This window comes from Sorex fumeus, unplaced genomic scaffold (assembly GCF_029834395.1).
Source record: "Sorex fumeus unplaced genomic scaffold, SorFum_2.1 ptg000098l, whole genome shotgun sequence".
NCBI classification, from domain to species: Eukaryota; Metazoa; Chordata; class Mammalia; order Eulipotyphla; family Soricidae; genus Sorex; species Sorex fumeus.
The window spans coordinates 77,314,731-77,330,153 of NW_026606155.1; the positions used below are offsets into that span (position 1 = coordinate 77,314,731).

At 39.0% G+C, this 15,423-nt stretch overlaps 1 protein-coding gene across 5 annotated transcripts in view; it reads right to left on the reverse strand.

Annotated features, from left to right (window-relative positions):
- Positions 1-15,423, reverse strand: part of RYR3 (ryanodine receptor 3) — a 631,292-nt gene that overhangs the window by 420,093 nt on the left and 195,776 nt on the right. For all 5 annotated transcript variants that reach the window (XM_056134221.1, XM_056134222.1, XM_056134220.1 and 2 more), the window contains exon 2: positions 3,734-3,853. In XM_056134221.1, the coding sequence (XP_055990196.1) occupies positions 3,734-3,853 (120 nt within the window). The remainder of the gene's footprint in view (positions 1-3,733; positions 3,854-15,423) is intronic.

Consider the following 15,423-nt stretch of genomic DNA (forward strand, 5'->3'; position numbering starts at 1 on the left):
AGGATAAAGGCACACAGGAGTCACTAGAGGGCTATGAAGTTCTAAATTTTCTTCTCCTAAAATATGTTGATATTCTTATACTTTGGCTTCTTTTCCTTCTATGCTTTTATGTCTTTACAGCATGACCTTTTTTTCCAGGGCTATTCTGGTGATAGCCTTTTGAGTAACTTTTCTTTTGCTGAGATCTGTGCTCTCCCTAGAGTTCACCTTAGTTTTAGCCCTGAATCTCAATTGGCTTCACATACCTTTGACTAAAATTGGTCAAGGTCAAGGTCAAAGTAGTCAGCTGATGATGTTTGATGTCTGTCTTTTTATGTTCAGACTAGTTGCAAAATTACATCTCACTTTACTGTGTAATACACTTAGTCTTCCCAAAAATCCTATGTGCTAACTGTGAAATTTAGTGGCTGATAAAGACGGGTATATTTAGTGAAGAGAGACACAGAACCGAAGAGATATGTGCATAGTTACAGCGTATGACCCAGAAGACTGAAGCCATAGAAAATGGGCTCAACAAGCAAAATTATCCTAGAAATGGACAGAAGAAATTTTCATGAACTAACCCCATTTTTCTGGAAAAAGTGGCACTTTCCTCTCTAAATAAGAAATAATTACATTTATGCAATGATTGTGGACATTCCAACTGTAACAATTGGTATATTCCTCTGGGAAAATAATTTAATACTATTTGTACCCAACACCATTAACTGTACTCCCGGATATTTAATTCAGGAAGTAAAATTAAACTAACAAAACTGCATATATGAAAATGTTTATAACCATAAGCTTAAACAGGATTATGAAGCTCACTGAAACATTAAAAAGCAGAAAATCTAGATGCCAACTATATGTATAGCTTTGAAAAAATGAGTTGCATGTAGAAAAGAAGTTCATGTGGAAAAGGTCAGAATTTGGTAATAGACTAATGGAAGAGCATTTTTATCTCTAAGAATCCGAGCTCTCTCACTTTATTTTTGTTTTATTTTTAGGTCAACCCAGTTGCACTCAGGACTTACTCCTTGATATGGTCTCAGGAATCACTCCTGGTGGGGCTCAGAGGACCGTTTGGGATACTAGTAATGAGTATGGGTTGGCTGTGTACAAGGCACTCACTCTACCCTCTGCACTATCACTCTAGCTACATTACTCTGTTATTTTAAATTTTTAAAGAAGAATTCACAAGTGCGTATTTTAGGATATTTTCTCATTCCTAATGTAATTAAAAAACAATCATCTTATACTTAAGATTTGGTATGTGATTGTTTTTTATCTGGTTCTGATAATCTAGTTTGGACAAGAATAAATCATAATAGATAATGGTTATATAGGATCTATAATGTGCCAGGCAGTTCATATACTCACACTTATAGTAACAACCTTATTATTAGGTAATTACTTTTGAACTTCCATTAAACATATGAAGAAATTAAGCTCCAAAGCCAGGGTCCCCTCCCTAGGTAGTGAGTAGGTGATCAGTGAAGACAGGCTCCTAAATCCGTGCTCTAAATCACTGACACAACCCTAATTAAAAGATGAGTAGAAAATGGTATGACTGCTTTCCAGTATAGGACAACTTCTCTGCCATACCAGATTCTGCTTTGTCTGGCAGGTGAGAAAACTGAAATGGAGGTTGAGAGGCTTGTTCATGGTCACATGACTAGTTAATAAAGGAGGCTTGACATCTACACTTTTATTTTTTTTTTATTTTTATTTTTTTTGCTTTTTGGGTCACACCCGGCAATGCACAGGGGTTACTCCTGGTTCATGCACTCAGGAATTACTCCTGGCGGTGCTCAGGGGTCCATATATGGGATGCTGGGAATCAAACCCGGGTTGGCCGCGTGGAAGGAAAATGCCCTACCCACTGTGCTATCGCTCCAGCCCCACATCTACACTTTTAATCTCATGATCTTTCTACTAGTCCTACTGCTGTAAAGGAAAAGAAAAATACCTAGTTTAGAACAAAAACAAATGAGAAAAGTCCTCAGGGAAATCAAGTCAAAGCCTTTTTAAAGATAAAAATGTCCCTCAGCTTTTGACTCTGCCTTTTATTTCAAAGTGCCTCTGTCCCACTGTCCCCAAGTGCCACTGGTAAAGGTCTGCATGTGTGTGTGTGTGTGTGTGTGTGTGTGTGTGTGTACACGCGCACACGCTCATGTACACACATGTGCACACACATCTGTGACTTGACTTGATGTGAGGGAGACAGAATACAAGAGAAGCAATGATAGGATGATCATGGCTCATATCTGGGTTTCCAGAGTTTGTCCAATTCCTCATGGCTATGTATGATCATGAGGAGAGGTAACAAGCAATCAGGGGGTCCTGATAGAATATGGAACCAATTTCTGATTTAACATGTTGACATGGGCACATTAGATGGCAGCTCACACTTGGAGGTTACCGGACAGACTGTACCAACAGAAATGGCTATTGTTGCCAAAATCTTGTATGCAACTTTAATTTGGCTCTGTCTGACAAAGGAGAGCACTATTAGTGACGCTGCCAGTTGGGGAGAAAAACAAATCGCAGCACTGGCATCAACATGTTACCAAAGAAAAGGAATTTTAAAAATGATAGTACAGCAGGGAGAACATTTGTCTTGCATGTGGCCAATCCAGGTTTGATCCCTGGCCCCACCAGAGTGATCCCTGAGTGCAGAGCCAAGAGTAAGCCATAAGTACCACTAGGTGTGGCCCAAAAATCACACAAAAATGAAAAAATCAGTATAGAGTATGACAGTCAACTTTAGTTTGGACATATGACAGTACTGTTATTCAATTAGTACCACTTCAGGTTTTCATGTGAAGGTATTTTATATATGTGAGTAACGTTTACTATTAGTAATCCTTTAGCAATGGTAATTCCTCCAATAATGAGGTTGGCCATAGAATCAGTTGAAACTTACAAAAATAGATTTCCTGGAGGGAAAAAAATTCTGACTCAAGACAGTATTAACTCCTGAGTTACCATCCTACCAATATGGTGTAGAGATTTTGGAATTGTCAATGACTCATAATTATATGAGTCACTTTTTAAAAAAATTAATCCATCATTATGCTATTGGTTGCTCTGGGTCTAAACACTAAACACTGGTTTTTCCAGGACTGCAAAGAACTATGAAATATTGAGCACACAGACCCATGGGCATATAGATCATGAAAAAGCAAAAACAACCTGGAAATGGAGGGGGAAAAAATCTTTGGCTGAAAGGAAATGACTTTACATGCCTTCCTGTAGGCAGGAGACTGAGCAAACACTCCTCTCTGCTTCCCAGGTTGCAGTGGACAGAAAGAACAATCTCAGCATCATCAAAATGGAAAAGGCTGGGACTGTCAAATAATACAAGCACCTGTGAATGTCTGCAACAATCAAATGACTAGTGCGAGTAAAGAAAAATATATTCTGATTTCTAGAATTAACGAGAAAGGATGTTCTGGGATGAATGAAAAGAGCCTCTTCTGTGAGGACTGACAATGACCTCAAAGTATCCTCTCCATCCTGGTGACAAGGCACCACTGTTCTTGGCTCTGCTGAATATAGAATAGAGCTACAGGTATGCTACCCAGGTTTGAGGGTGTTGGTTTTGTAGTGGATCTGATTTTTAAAATAAATGTGCCCTCTAAAATTTTGTCCTCATCACTTCCATTTATCATCTTCCTACAACCCCCTCCCCAAAAAGACTGCTTGGGAGGCAAAAGGGGAAGGAGGTAAGATGGGCACATAATCTGACCTTGGCTTCTGAAGTGGGTTCCAAGAAGCACAGGCGGTTCCCCAGACCCTCAGCTGCCAGGCAGAACTTCCGTTGCTCCTTGTGAATGTTGGCGATGCACTGGAGAACCACTTCATCTTCCTGCCAGGAGAGCAGAGACAAAAAAGGTGAGCAGTCAGCATTGCCTCCCCACGTTTGACCTGATGTCCAGGTCACCTTGCTATTTTATCAGCTATCCTGGCAATCCCTGACAAGAGGTACAAGCTCTGAAGCAACATAGGAAAGATAGTTTGTTGTTCATGTGAGTGCCTCCCATGAGTCAGGGAACTCCTAAATCCTGGTGTGGAGTGAGTGGGAGCCAGTACGTGAAGCCACATTCCTAGACAGCAAGGGCCTCTCTGCTGAGCACTGTCAACCACACCATCCAGGTGAACAGAATGCGAAAGTAAATCTAAACAGGCCTCCAATGCAGAATGAAATCTGTCAACGGAAGCAACATCTCTGAAATACAGAAAACAATTGGTCAGATGTGATTGAGGAGAACAGAGAACAGAGCAAGGGGACAAGAGTGGATGAGAGAGTTCATTTTGTTTCAGGTGACAGAGAAGGCAAGAGATCTACGGTGATTGAGGTATTTAGTGGGAAAAACATTTGTCAAAAATGCTCTGGAGGGTAACAAGAGATTTTCTCAGTAATAGGAGAGGAAGATTTAAAGAATCCTTGACGATTCCAACTGCAAACAGAAGGTGAAGTTCAAGTAGAGCAGCAACCCTGAATTCTCAAGAATTCTCCTTCCCCAACCCCATTCTTAAAGGAAGTCTTCCTACAGTGCCAGATACCTCACCTGAATGGTGTTGCCTGGTGATGTTCTGGAACCCAGCCACTCTGCACTTCCACTAAAGCACTCACCTCTTGTCCAACTTGCTAAGACTGAAGAGAAAAACAATTTCCTTACCAATGTATCCATCCTTGACCCACCGATGTGTTATGCTCTCTAGACTGTCACTTGATCAATTTCCAAACATCAGAAAAATGTCAAGTTGCAGTTAAAGAAGTAACCAAAAGAGAAAAAGCTGAAGTATCCTTCTTAGCAATTGCACTCCTGTCACCACCTTTCTGCCCTCTACTAGTTCTCCTATGGTATGAGAATGGCAAACTCATGAGGAATGATTTTTCTCAACTGCATCTGCAGTGTGCCTAGTCATGGAGAAAAATCAAATCCTTTCATGTGGCAGAACATGAAAAGATTAAACAGACCCTTGAAAAATATGCTGGTGCCCAGAAATTGGTTACAGGTACAAGATAAAAGGGGGTACACAAATCAGACATGGAAATAGGAAAAAAAGATTAAAAAATTCCACACCTTCGACTCATTTCGCTTAGCATGATACTTTCCATATTGTACCACTTGTATGTAAATTTCATGACTTCATCTTTTCTAAGAGCTACATAGTACTCCATTGTGTAGATGTACCAAAGTTTCTTTAACCAGTCATCTGTTCTTGGGCATTCAGGTTTCTTCCAGTTTCTGGCTATTGTAAAGAGGGCTGCAATGAACAAACAAGTGCAGATGTCACTTCGACTATACATTTTTGCCTCTCTGGGATATATTCCCAGGAGTGGTATTGCTGGGTCAAATGGGAGCTCAATTTCTAATTTTTTGAGAATCGTCCATACTGTTTTCCAGAAGGGCTGAACCAGTGGACATTCCCACCAACAGTGAAGGAGTGTCCCTTTCTCGCCACATCCACGCCAGCATCGGTTGCTTTTGTTCTTCTGAACATGTTTGCCACTCAATGCCTCTTTTGCAGACCACAACACCCAAAAGGAGAGAGAGAACACAGGGGATTGCCCTGCCACAGAGACGGGGGGATGGGGGGATGGGGGTGGGAGGGATACTATCCATGGTGGTGGAAAATGGGCACTGGTGGAGGGATGGGTATCTGATCATTGTATAATTGAAACCAAAGCACAAAAAATTGTAAATCTACAACTTTAAAAAAAAATAAAATAAAATAAAGGGGAAAAAAAAAATTCCACACCTTCCCTAATGTAATTGTTCATTATGAAATTTAGTCAGTAATAAATTCAAAAGCTCCTTCTTAAAGTCAAGTTAGAATTCATGATCATCTTTCAAATAGTTACTTAAGAAAATTCCAGAATACCACTATGCTTAATATGAGGACTCAGTGAAATCTAAGGAGAATGAGATCTATCCAGGCAGGATCTCCCACAGATCCTACAGCAACCGTGGGCAGTATACCATCCTTTTACAAATAGCACTGGCAAAGGGGAAGTATTCTTAGTTGTACAAATGTCAGAGTGGCGTTATGTGCTGTGCAAAGTAGACTCTGTGAGAGTAATCAGTATTAAAACATTCCTCAAAACACAATTTTTTTGTTCAAAACTGATGAGGACATCCTATTGAAAAATATGAATCTCCCGCTGACACTTAATTCATCAGAAAAGCAGGCATTTGCAAATTGCAGAAATGTCATCATGTATCAGTCATGAACCTTTGAAAATGGATGTTTTTCTCTTCAATATGTATCTCAGTTTCTTCCCATGGTCCTATTTCCTATTCCCTTTTGCACCCTAAGGTGTCCAACTACCTTGGCTTGACCTTGCATGACCTGCCTAGGTCATTCCATTTTGTCATTTGAAACTCCCGTGTCCTGTCATTTACTTTGCATCATAGGTTGCCTGTCCAATTATGCAATAAAGGAACCTGCCCTCACTTACAATGACCTTGCTAAATCGCTGATGGGCAGAAGCACCTTCCTAGGTCAGCACTCTGAGCAACACACAAATAGGGATAGACCATTGGCCCCAAAATTTCCTCTTCAAATGATTTCACCTTTATCCACATGCCATCTGGAACCATATGCTCAGTGCTGACCAGGTTGTTGATGCCACCTGGAGTTGTAGTCTGTACCCATCTTTGCTCCAGATAGCTGCTATTATCTCAACAAACTTCCAACAGATATCTGAAACATTTGAGTGCCTGACAGTGAAATTTTAGCATCCAAGTTCCACTTGGAACTATGAGATGAGTTAATTCAGCCCATTTCATTACTTGTCTTACTCCCTGACAAAACTCAGAACACAAGCCCTCCCAGTTATCAGTCCTACCTAGATGACTCATCCCTGCACTGATCCATTTTCTTCTCTCACTATCTTTCTGCTTTGAGTCAAATCTGTTTATTCCCAGGAATGTTTCTTAGGAAGTCTTTTCAATTGGTAGTTGAAAATTCTTTCATGTCTTTTTTTTTTTGCCTTTTGGGTCACACCTAGCAATGCTCAGGGGTTATTCCTGGCTCTGCACTCAGGAATTATTCCTGGAAGTGCTTGGGGGACCATATGGGTTGCCGGGGATTGAACCCAGGTTGGCCGCGTGCAAGGCAAATGCCCTACCCACTGTGCTATGGCTCCAGCCCCTTTCATGTCTTTTATCTCTATTCCTTCAAAGCTCAAATTCTCTTATGTCCCCCAATGCCAATGTCAGACTATGACCCTTCTAACCAGGTGAAAAAAACCTTCTATTTTGAGGTATGTGATTGGGCAATCTCCACATCTTGGACTGTCAACCAACATCTCCTTCCATATGCCTGACTTTTAATGACAGGAACCCTGACAACTTTATTTGTGAATTCAGCATAAATTTGTTGACTATCTTTCAACGACTAAGCATTCTGTCAGGCTACTATGGATAACGCATGTTTTATGAAACAAGACCTTTGCATATTACACTAACAGCCTGACAAGTCTGGACAGACTCTCAGTCTTTTCCTACTCTACTATGGTTTTCATTCTCAGTAACCAATATGTATGTGGATAATCTATTTTTTTAAGTCTCAATTACTTCCACTCTGGCTTAATAACATACTGATGAGTACTTATTGTTATAACCTACAACATTCTCATTCTGATATACCAAACTCCAAACCCAAGATTATCTTACTCTTTGAAGCCAGTCCTCTTATCCTTGTGTATTATTCCTCATTTCCATCATATTTACTGTATTTCATAAAGATTTTCAGTACTTAGAAAGAGCCACCATCTTTGTTACATCTACCTCAGCAAGAATGATTCTTTTGATAGAAACAAAAACTCTGGGACTTTACTGTGTAACTGTGGGTTTTGTAATTGTTTGTAGTTGTGTGCATGAGTATTTGTGTTTGTGTTGTGTATTGTGTACTTGTTCATGTTCTTGTGTGCCGTGTAGTTGCAGTTGTGTTATATAGTGTGTGTTGTGAAACTGTGGAATTGTGTGTTGTGTAGTTGTGTGCCGTGCAGTGTTCTATCTTGTGTAGTTGTATATTGTGAAGAAGCATAAATGTGTAACAGTAATTAATATTTCTGTGGATAATATATTTTAAAGCCTCAAGTAATTACTTCAACTCTAGTTTAATTACACAGTGATGAGTACTTTTTGTCAAAATTTACAACATTGCCATTCTTCTAAATCTCCAAGCCCAAATTTGAGACCATCTTACTCTGTGAATCCAGTATTCTTATTCTTGCATCTTATTCCCTTACTTCCATCATATTTTCTTTATTTCATCAAGACTTCCATTACCTAGAAGAAGCTACCATCCTTCCAGGATATGGAATCAAATTCAAAGAACAGATTTTTCTGCTGTCACCCATAGAACTGTAGTGACTGCAGAAAGGGTCACTGTTTCTTAGTGAGTCATAACTGAAGAATCACATAAGCAAGGAACAGATGTCAACCTCAAAAAGTCATGGGAAATAAGCAATTACAAAGCTTTGAAGTACCTCATATTTTTTAGTTGTTTAGTTTCTCAATTTTTTAGTTTCTTTCCTTATTGATAAAAGTAACTATTAATTTCATACCAGATATTCTACTGATATATACCCTAGATTATTTAATACTGACATTACTTTAAGAATGAGGAAATCAAAGTTCAGAACAGTTAAGAAGCTAAGGAAAGAATATTTAATGGATAGTTATTATATTGTACAATTATGCTAAAACATTAACTTGCCTATGACAACACAGTGCGTAACAGATTCAGATCCTGAACACATTACTACCAGGATCAAGCATCAGTTCTCTCTATCATGTTCTCAAACTCACTTTTCCTCCCCAAAACTGACCTTAATAATAGGTTTGAATTAATGCCTTCCTGATTCTAAGGCCCTTAGTGATGGTGTTGATAAAAAATAGATAGCTTCCAGCTCTCTCCCCTGGTCATAAAACATTGAAAAGTAATCAAATCACAGAGCACAATGTCAGAGAAAAACAGTCAGAGAACTATAATCCAATGTAACAAAATTTTTCTGCACCCAGAGACTGCAGCACTGGAAGGAGCAAAAATCATCCCAAAACTTGCATCAGAAGGGGGAAATGATTAAAATCCAAGGTATATCATATGTCAGAATCCCTCCAAACTATGTGCTTCACAAGTGCCAACTATTCCTGTCATTGATTCAGCTTGCTGTGGTGTTGAGTGATTGTCCCAGAACAAGAATATACAGCCTTTGGCTATCTGCTTAGATTTCATATTTTCACAGGTCATCTCTGACAAAATAAAGTTCTCCTTGTCTAGCTAAGGAACTTTGAATCTTTAATGAGTGAGCTTGCCTCATCTCTTCCAATTGCGTTTTCTTACACCTTGGATTACAGCCCAAGGGCTTGACAACCATGTTTTCTACTACTAAACTGAGGCAAGCAGCAACCTTGCTCTCCTTCTTTTCCCAGGTCATTTGCAAAGAACTCTTCGGAACAAAACAAAATGGTTGATATCCCTATTTAAGGTAGAGCATTAGGCAGCTGATGACAGTCCTAAAGTTAGATCTGAACATCACGGGTACCAAGGGGCGCGTGAGTAGAAGCACGAGGGACAAAATGCAGCCCAGCAGATTTCATGGTTCATATTTAAGTGCAGACATTACACTGCAGAGGGAAATCCATAACCATTTATTGCTTTAAAAAGGAATGTGTCCTAGCCACTCATCTTGAACACTACATCCTATTTTAGTTTAATGACAGAGCTACCTACTAAATATATGCAAAAATTTGGGAGAGAGCTCATTCGAAGACTCTACCAGAAAGCATCCATTAAATAAAAAAAAATAAGGGGACTTGGGAGATTATGAGATATTCTAGATCATGTCACAAGTGTTGATGACACTTGTGATTGTATATTCTTTTTTTGTGATTGTATATTCTAAATATGAATCATTTTGACCATTTGTTTTCTTAGAGTCGAGCTTCTGGGAACAGAAACTTTCCTATAAATACTTAAAACATGCATAATGAATAGAAAGAAATAATTATTCTAGATTTAATGACAATTTGTTCTTTAAATAACAAAGAAATGTTTATATATTAAATTTGCACAACAAAGATCCTTCATTTTTTCTTATAATCTGGATGTCAACACAAGTAGTTGGAATTATATGAGGGGATCACTGATAATCTAATTGTTCCCACAGTGGTCCTAGGAGATATGAAATATGCTTAATCCTTTTAAAAAATATGGAAATAAAGATTTCTACGCTGAAAGTAGGTAAGCTAGCTGACCTTATATTTTGTCACCAGCAGCAACATTTCTAGGGGGTTATTGCTGCTGTTGTCTTGATTCCAGTTTGTTTACACCTTTGTTCTTTCTATTGTGTTTGATCGGTCAAAAATTAGACCAATCTCTCCAGCTCTCCAGCTCTGGTTTCTTACTACTCACTATTGCCAAATGGAAAGCACAAGATCCCAACAGAGCAGGCTCATAAAATTTATCATCCTTTTATTCTTTAAATTTTGTCCTTATGTGGATAGTAGGAGACACATTATATTTTAGGCCTTTTCCTCTGATTCACCTGCAGAAGCTTCTAAGTTGGCTTTTCTTCATCTTTCCTCTCTAACGCAGTGATTGACTCCAGGATTCTTTTTCAGAGCTCTCTTCCTGACCAGCACTTCCCTCCTTGCTGATTTTATTTTGTTTTGTTATTTTGGAACCATGCCTATGGTACATTCGTATCACCAGCTTAAACTTTTCTGAACTCTAGAATTCCATTTATTCAGCAGCCCCACTTGGATGATGTTCATAGACATCTTCAGTTTAATATATCTGAAACCCGTTTCCTGCTCAGCTCTCCTTGACATGTTCCTCGCCTTCCAAACTCATCCAATGGAATCAGCTTGGATCCTCTACACTACCTCCAGGATCATGTCATTATCTCTTCTTACTGTGATTACTGTCACTTCTAAACTAGTTTCCCTCTCAAATCTCTTGTCTAAAAGGTAGCCCATCATTTAAAACCTAATAGAAAACACGTCATTCCACTGCTAGAAACCTCCTAAATGGAAGCGCTCTTGTATTCAACAAAAAGGAAGGATTCTTACTCTGGCCATCAAGATCCTAAGAATAAACTCACTCCTACTATATTTCTCTTCATCACTCTTTATTTGCTTAGTATAGAACATACTGACCTCCTGGGAGTTTGCAATTTTTAAAGAATCATCATCCCCCAAGCCTTTCTGGCTAGCTGTTCCATTTTTTTTCCCCAGAAAGCTCTTCTCCCTGATAACCTGCAGGCCTTCCCTCTCTCACTTCCATTAAGGTGACAATGAACAGACAACTGTCAGACAGAGGCCATCTCTGATGACCCAATGTAAGAGTAAATTCCCTTTCCCAGTCTGTACTTCCCATTTGTTTAATTTGCCTTCTTTTCCAACTTAGTATGCACCACCTAGGATATAACACTTCATATGCTTTTTACTACTTCTTTCCTCTTTCATTAGAGTGTAATTTACATAGGTACGATGTTAAAAGTTCACCACAGTATCTCTTTTCCCTGACCTGCAGGGTACACACTAGATACTCATATAACCATTAAATAGTCTGATCAGTTTATTTCCTTAAACACAGTTCCCACAAAGCTTATAAGCTTTACAACACCCTTTCATTCTTTTTGAAATATCCAAATAATCCTGTTTCAATTTACATTGTTTGCTTACATTGGGAACTAACAAAAGAAGCATCTTTTGGAGTGCTCTGCAATCTCTGCTCCAGCATCTGGAGAGAGAGTTCAATTTTATTTCCTCTATATAATATCTCCCTTTGTCAAGGTAGACAGGGCTTTCAGCTTGATTATAAAATATGCTCAGCCTCTCTCTTCATAAACATACACAACAGTCCTTGCTTTGGCCCCTTTAGAGAATAGGATAAAGGGAAATTCTTTCCTTAAATAGACAAAAGTAACAAGTAGACACTGGGGTTTCATATGCAATTCACTGACTCTCAGGCACTAGGTGCTTCTATCTTACAAGGAAGAGTGACATGACCATGAAATAATGGTCAATTTGATAAAAAAAAATTCTATTCTTATAAGACAGAAATTTAATCAATGAGTTAGTGCCAAAAAAATTTTATGCCCCAAAGGAAAAGTTTTCATAAAATTGTAGCATTGCCATTCTGAATGCTTTTCTCCCATCCAGTGAGAATGCAATGGATCAGTGACCATACTCAGGTGAAATGCACATACTCCCTTGGTTTCACTCTTTTTAGACATGATGGACAGTATGAAGGAATGGGAAAAATGGGAAAAATCCAGAGTACTTAAGCATAACACAGTGCTCAGTTTCCCTTCTTCTTTTAACTTTCTCCTTCTCCTCCTCTTCCTCCTCCTCCTCCTCCTCCTCCTCCTCCTCCTCCTTCCCAAACCCTCTCCCCTTTTTTATCATTAGATTCAGGATCGTTGACTTCTGAGTGAAGGTACAAATACTTCCCTGAAAAATGCAATTCCCTTGATATCCAACATGTTTTTAGTCCAATTTTCTAATATATGTGTACAAGGAAATGGTCATCATACTACCTGCTTTTGGTTTGGGGGAATAGGCTGTCACTGTCACTGTCACTGTCCTCCCATTGTTCATTGATTTGCTCGAGTGAATTGTGAGACTTGTTGTTACTGTGTTTGGCATATCAAATGCGTCACGAGTAGCTTGCCAGGCTTTGCCGTGCAGGCGAGATACTCTCGGTAGTTTGCCAGGCTCTCTGAGAGGGGTGGAGGAATCACACAGGTTGACTGGATTGGCCGCATGCAAGGCAAACGCCCTACTCGTGCTATAGCTTCAGCCCAGTGGTAGGTTGGGGTGGGGTGGGGGGGATAGGCTAAGTATTAATATTCTTTCTACTTGCTCTAGGCAGTGCCTCAGACAACATACTTTCTGGAATTTTCCTCTAAGTTTTGTAAGAAGTAAACAAAATGAAAACACCCAATGTGTAGGAGTGTCTCCAAAACTGTGTTTATGTGCAAATACATTACATTTTACTGAGAAAAACAAAGCAATTTCTATACAAAATCTAATAGCTAAAGAGCACTGTGCTTTTTTCCATAAAGGATTTCTGATCAAGTTACTAGAGTATAATTAAATTTATGGGATGACATCTAGATAGATCTTTGAAAATCACTTAATGGAAAAAGAAGTGTTTTCATAATGTAATCATAAATAGTGCTCTATGAACTGTCTATCACTAGTATCCAAAAGAAATGATATATTTCTTATAGCTACATTTAGAACTCAGTCATTTGTTCAATCAAGAAGTATTCTGTGTGCCTACTGTATTATGGTCAGGGCTAGCAGGGTAAACATGACAGATAAGGCTATACCAGGGATATACATCAGCAGTAGACTACTATATAAGGCCTTAGGTTTTTTTCCTGTATAACTAGAAACAAAAAACAGACAAGCAATAACAACAGCAGGAAAACCACATAAGGCATCTGTCCTCCTGAAAGTCCCTTTCCAAGAAAATGGCCACCTTGCTCTATACAATGACTTATAGTTGAAGTGATTTGAAGATACGAGAAGAATCTGAGTAAGACTGGGACAAAAATACAGGCATGCTTGAACACTTCTCTCAGTCCAGGCTGAGCACGTATGTTTGTCTCTTGTAGAAAGTTTATCCTTCAATATCAAAATTTCTTGATCTCTCACCTAAATGCCCTCTTACTAGAATTCTTCTGCTTGGAAGGCAAAGACTGTATCTTTCTATCTTTATCTCATTTATCTTTTGTCCCTAAAAGATAAACATATGGCAAACATCTCATTAATGTTTGGTGAATAAAGAGAGTGACAGGAGAAATAACAGACTGAAATAATGGGTCAAATGGGAATAAGAATACATAAATCAAGAGCTAAAGAGCTCTTTCTAACACCAAGCACAACAGTCAAATAAAAATAGATTAAGGACCTTGATATTGGACCTGAACCCATAAATTCTATTAAGGAAAACATACGTAGAATGCTTCATGACATTGAATCTAGAGATCATGACAATGTTTAATGACATTAGACATGACAACAGAAACAAAGAAAAATGGAACTACTGAGAAAAACAGTGAAGGAGTAAAATTGTGTGGGAAAGTAAAAAGAAGCGTCTAGGGTAATGGGGGCAGGGGGCAGGGTCTTGGACACAATGGTTTGTAGCTTATCTGTACTTATGAAGCACAGAATCAACAAAACAGAAAGTATGAGATCAAAACTGCAGCCAAACTTAAAAATGTGTTTGTCAAGAAAGCAGGCTTGGAACTGAGATGGAAACTGGGGACATTGATGGAGGTACGTAGAACACAAATGGTAGGATAGGTATAGGAACATGGTATGCTTTACGCTCAATTATGAAAACTTTGTAAATCATGCCGCCTCAAAAAACTTTAATGTACTACATTAAAGTAATAAACTTCTGTACTTTAAAATAAAAGATGACCAAGATAATAAGACACTCAGTAGACAGGCAGAAAATATTTGCCCACTACCCATCTGACAAAAGGTTATCACCCAAATTATATAAAGCAGTGATGGAACTTAAGAAGAAAACAACCAACACCATCAACAAAAGGGGAGATGAACAGAAACTTCAAGGTTAGAAGATATATGAAAAAAAATGCTCTGCAGGGACTGGAGTGATAGCACAGCAGGTAGGGCGTTTGTCTTGCACACAGCCACCCGAGTTCAATTCCCAGCATCCATATGTTCCCCTGAGCACCACCAAGAGTAATTCCTCAGTGCAGAGCCAGAGTAATTCCTCAGTGCAGAGCCAGGCTATACACCACTGAGGCAATACACCTGTGCATTGCCAGGTATGACCCAAAAAGAAAAAAAAATGCTCAGCATCTCTTATCAGGAAAACACAAATCCAAATGACAATGAGGTATCACCTCACAACAGACATTGTAAAGAACAAAAACAGGTAGTGTTGGTGTGGATGTGGGGAAAAGGGCACCCTGATTCACTGCTTGTGAAAATGTCTGGTTCTGCCTTCTGAAAAATACTATGGATACCTCAAAAAACTAGCAGTTGAGTTTCCATAGGACCAAGCAATTCTTTTTGGCATCTACCCCAGGACCCAAAACACCACTAAGAAAAGACATTTGCACTCCTATGCTCATTTATTGCAGCACTACTTGCAAGAGTCAAAATCTGGGAATAATCTAAGTGTCCAAGAATAGATGACTGAAAATGTAGTACTTTTCATGAAGTCATTCAATTGGCTGCTATGTGGATGAATCTGGAGAGTATCATGCTGACTGAAGTCAGCTAGTAGGACTGGAAGAGTCAGAATGAAACTCCTCCTATGTGAGGTATAAAGAAACACAGTAAGTCCCCTAAGGTAACAGAAAGTGTAAACTGGTCTTCAGTAAGAAAACTTCCATGGCAGGGGTACGGTGGTGATGGTGGTGAT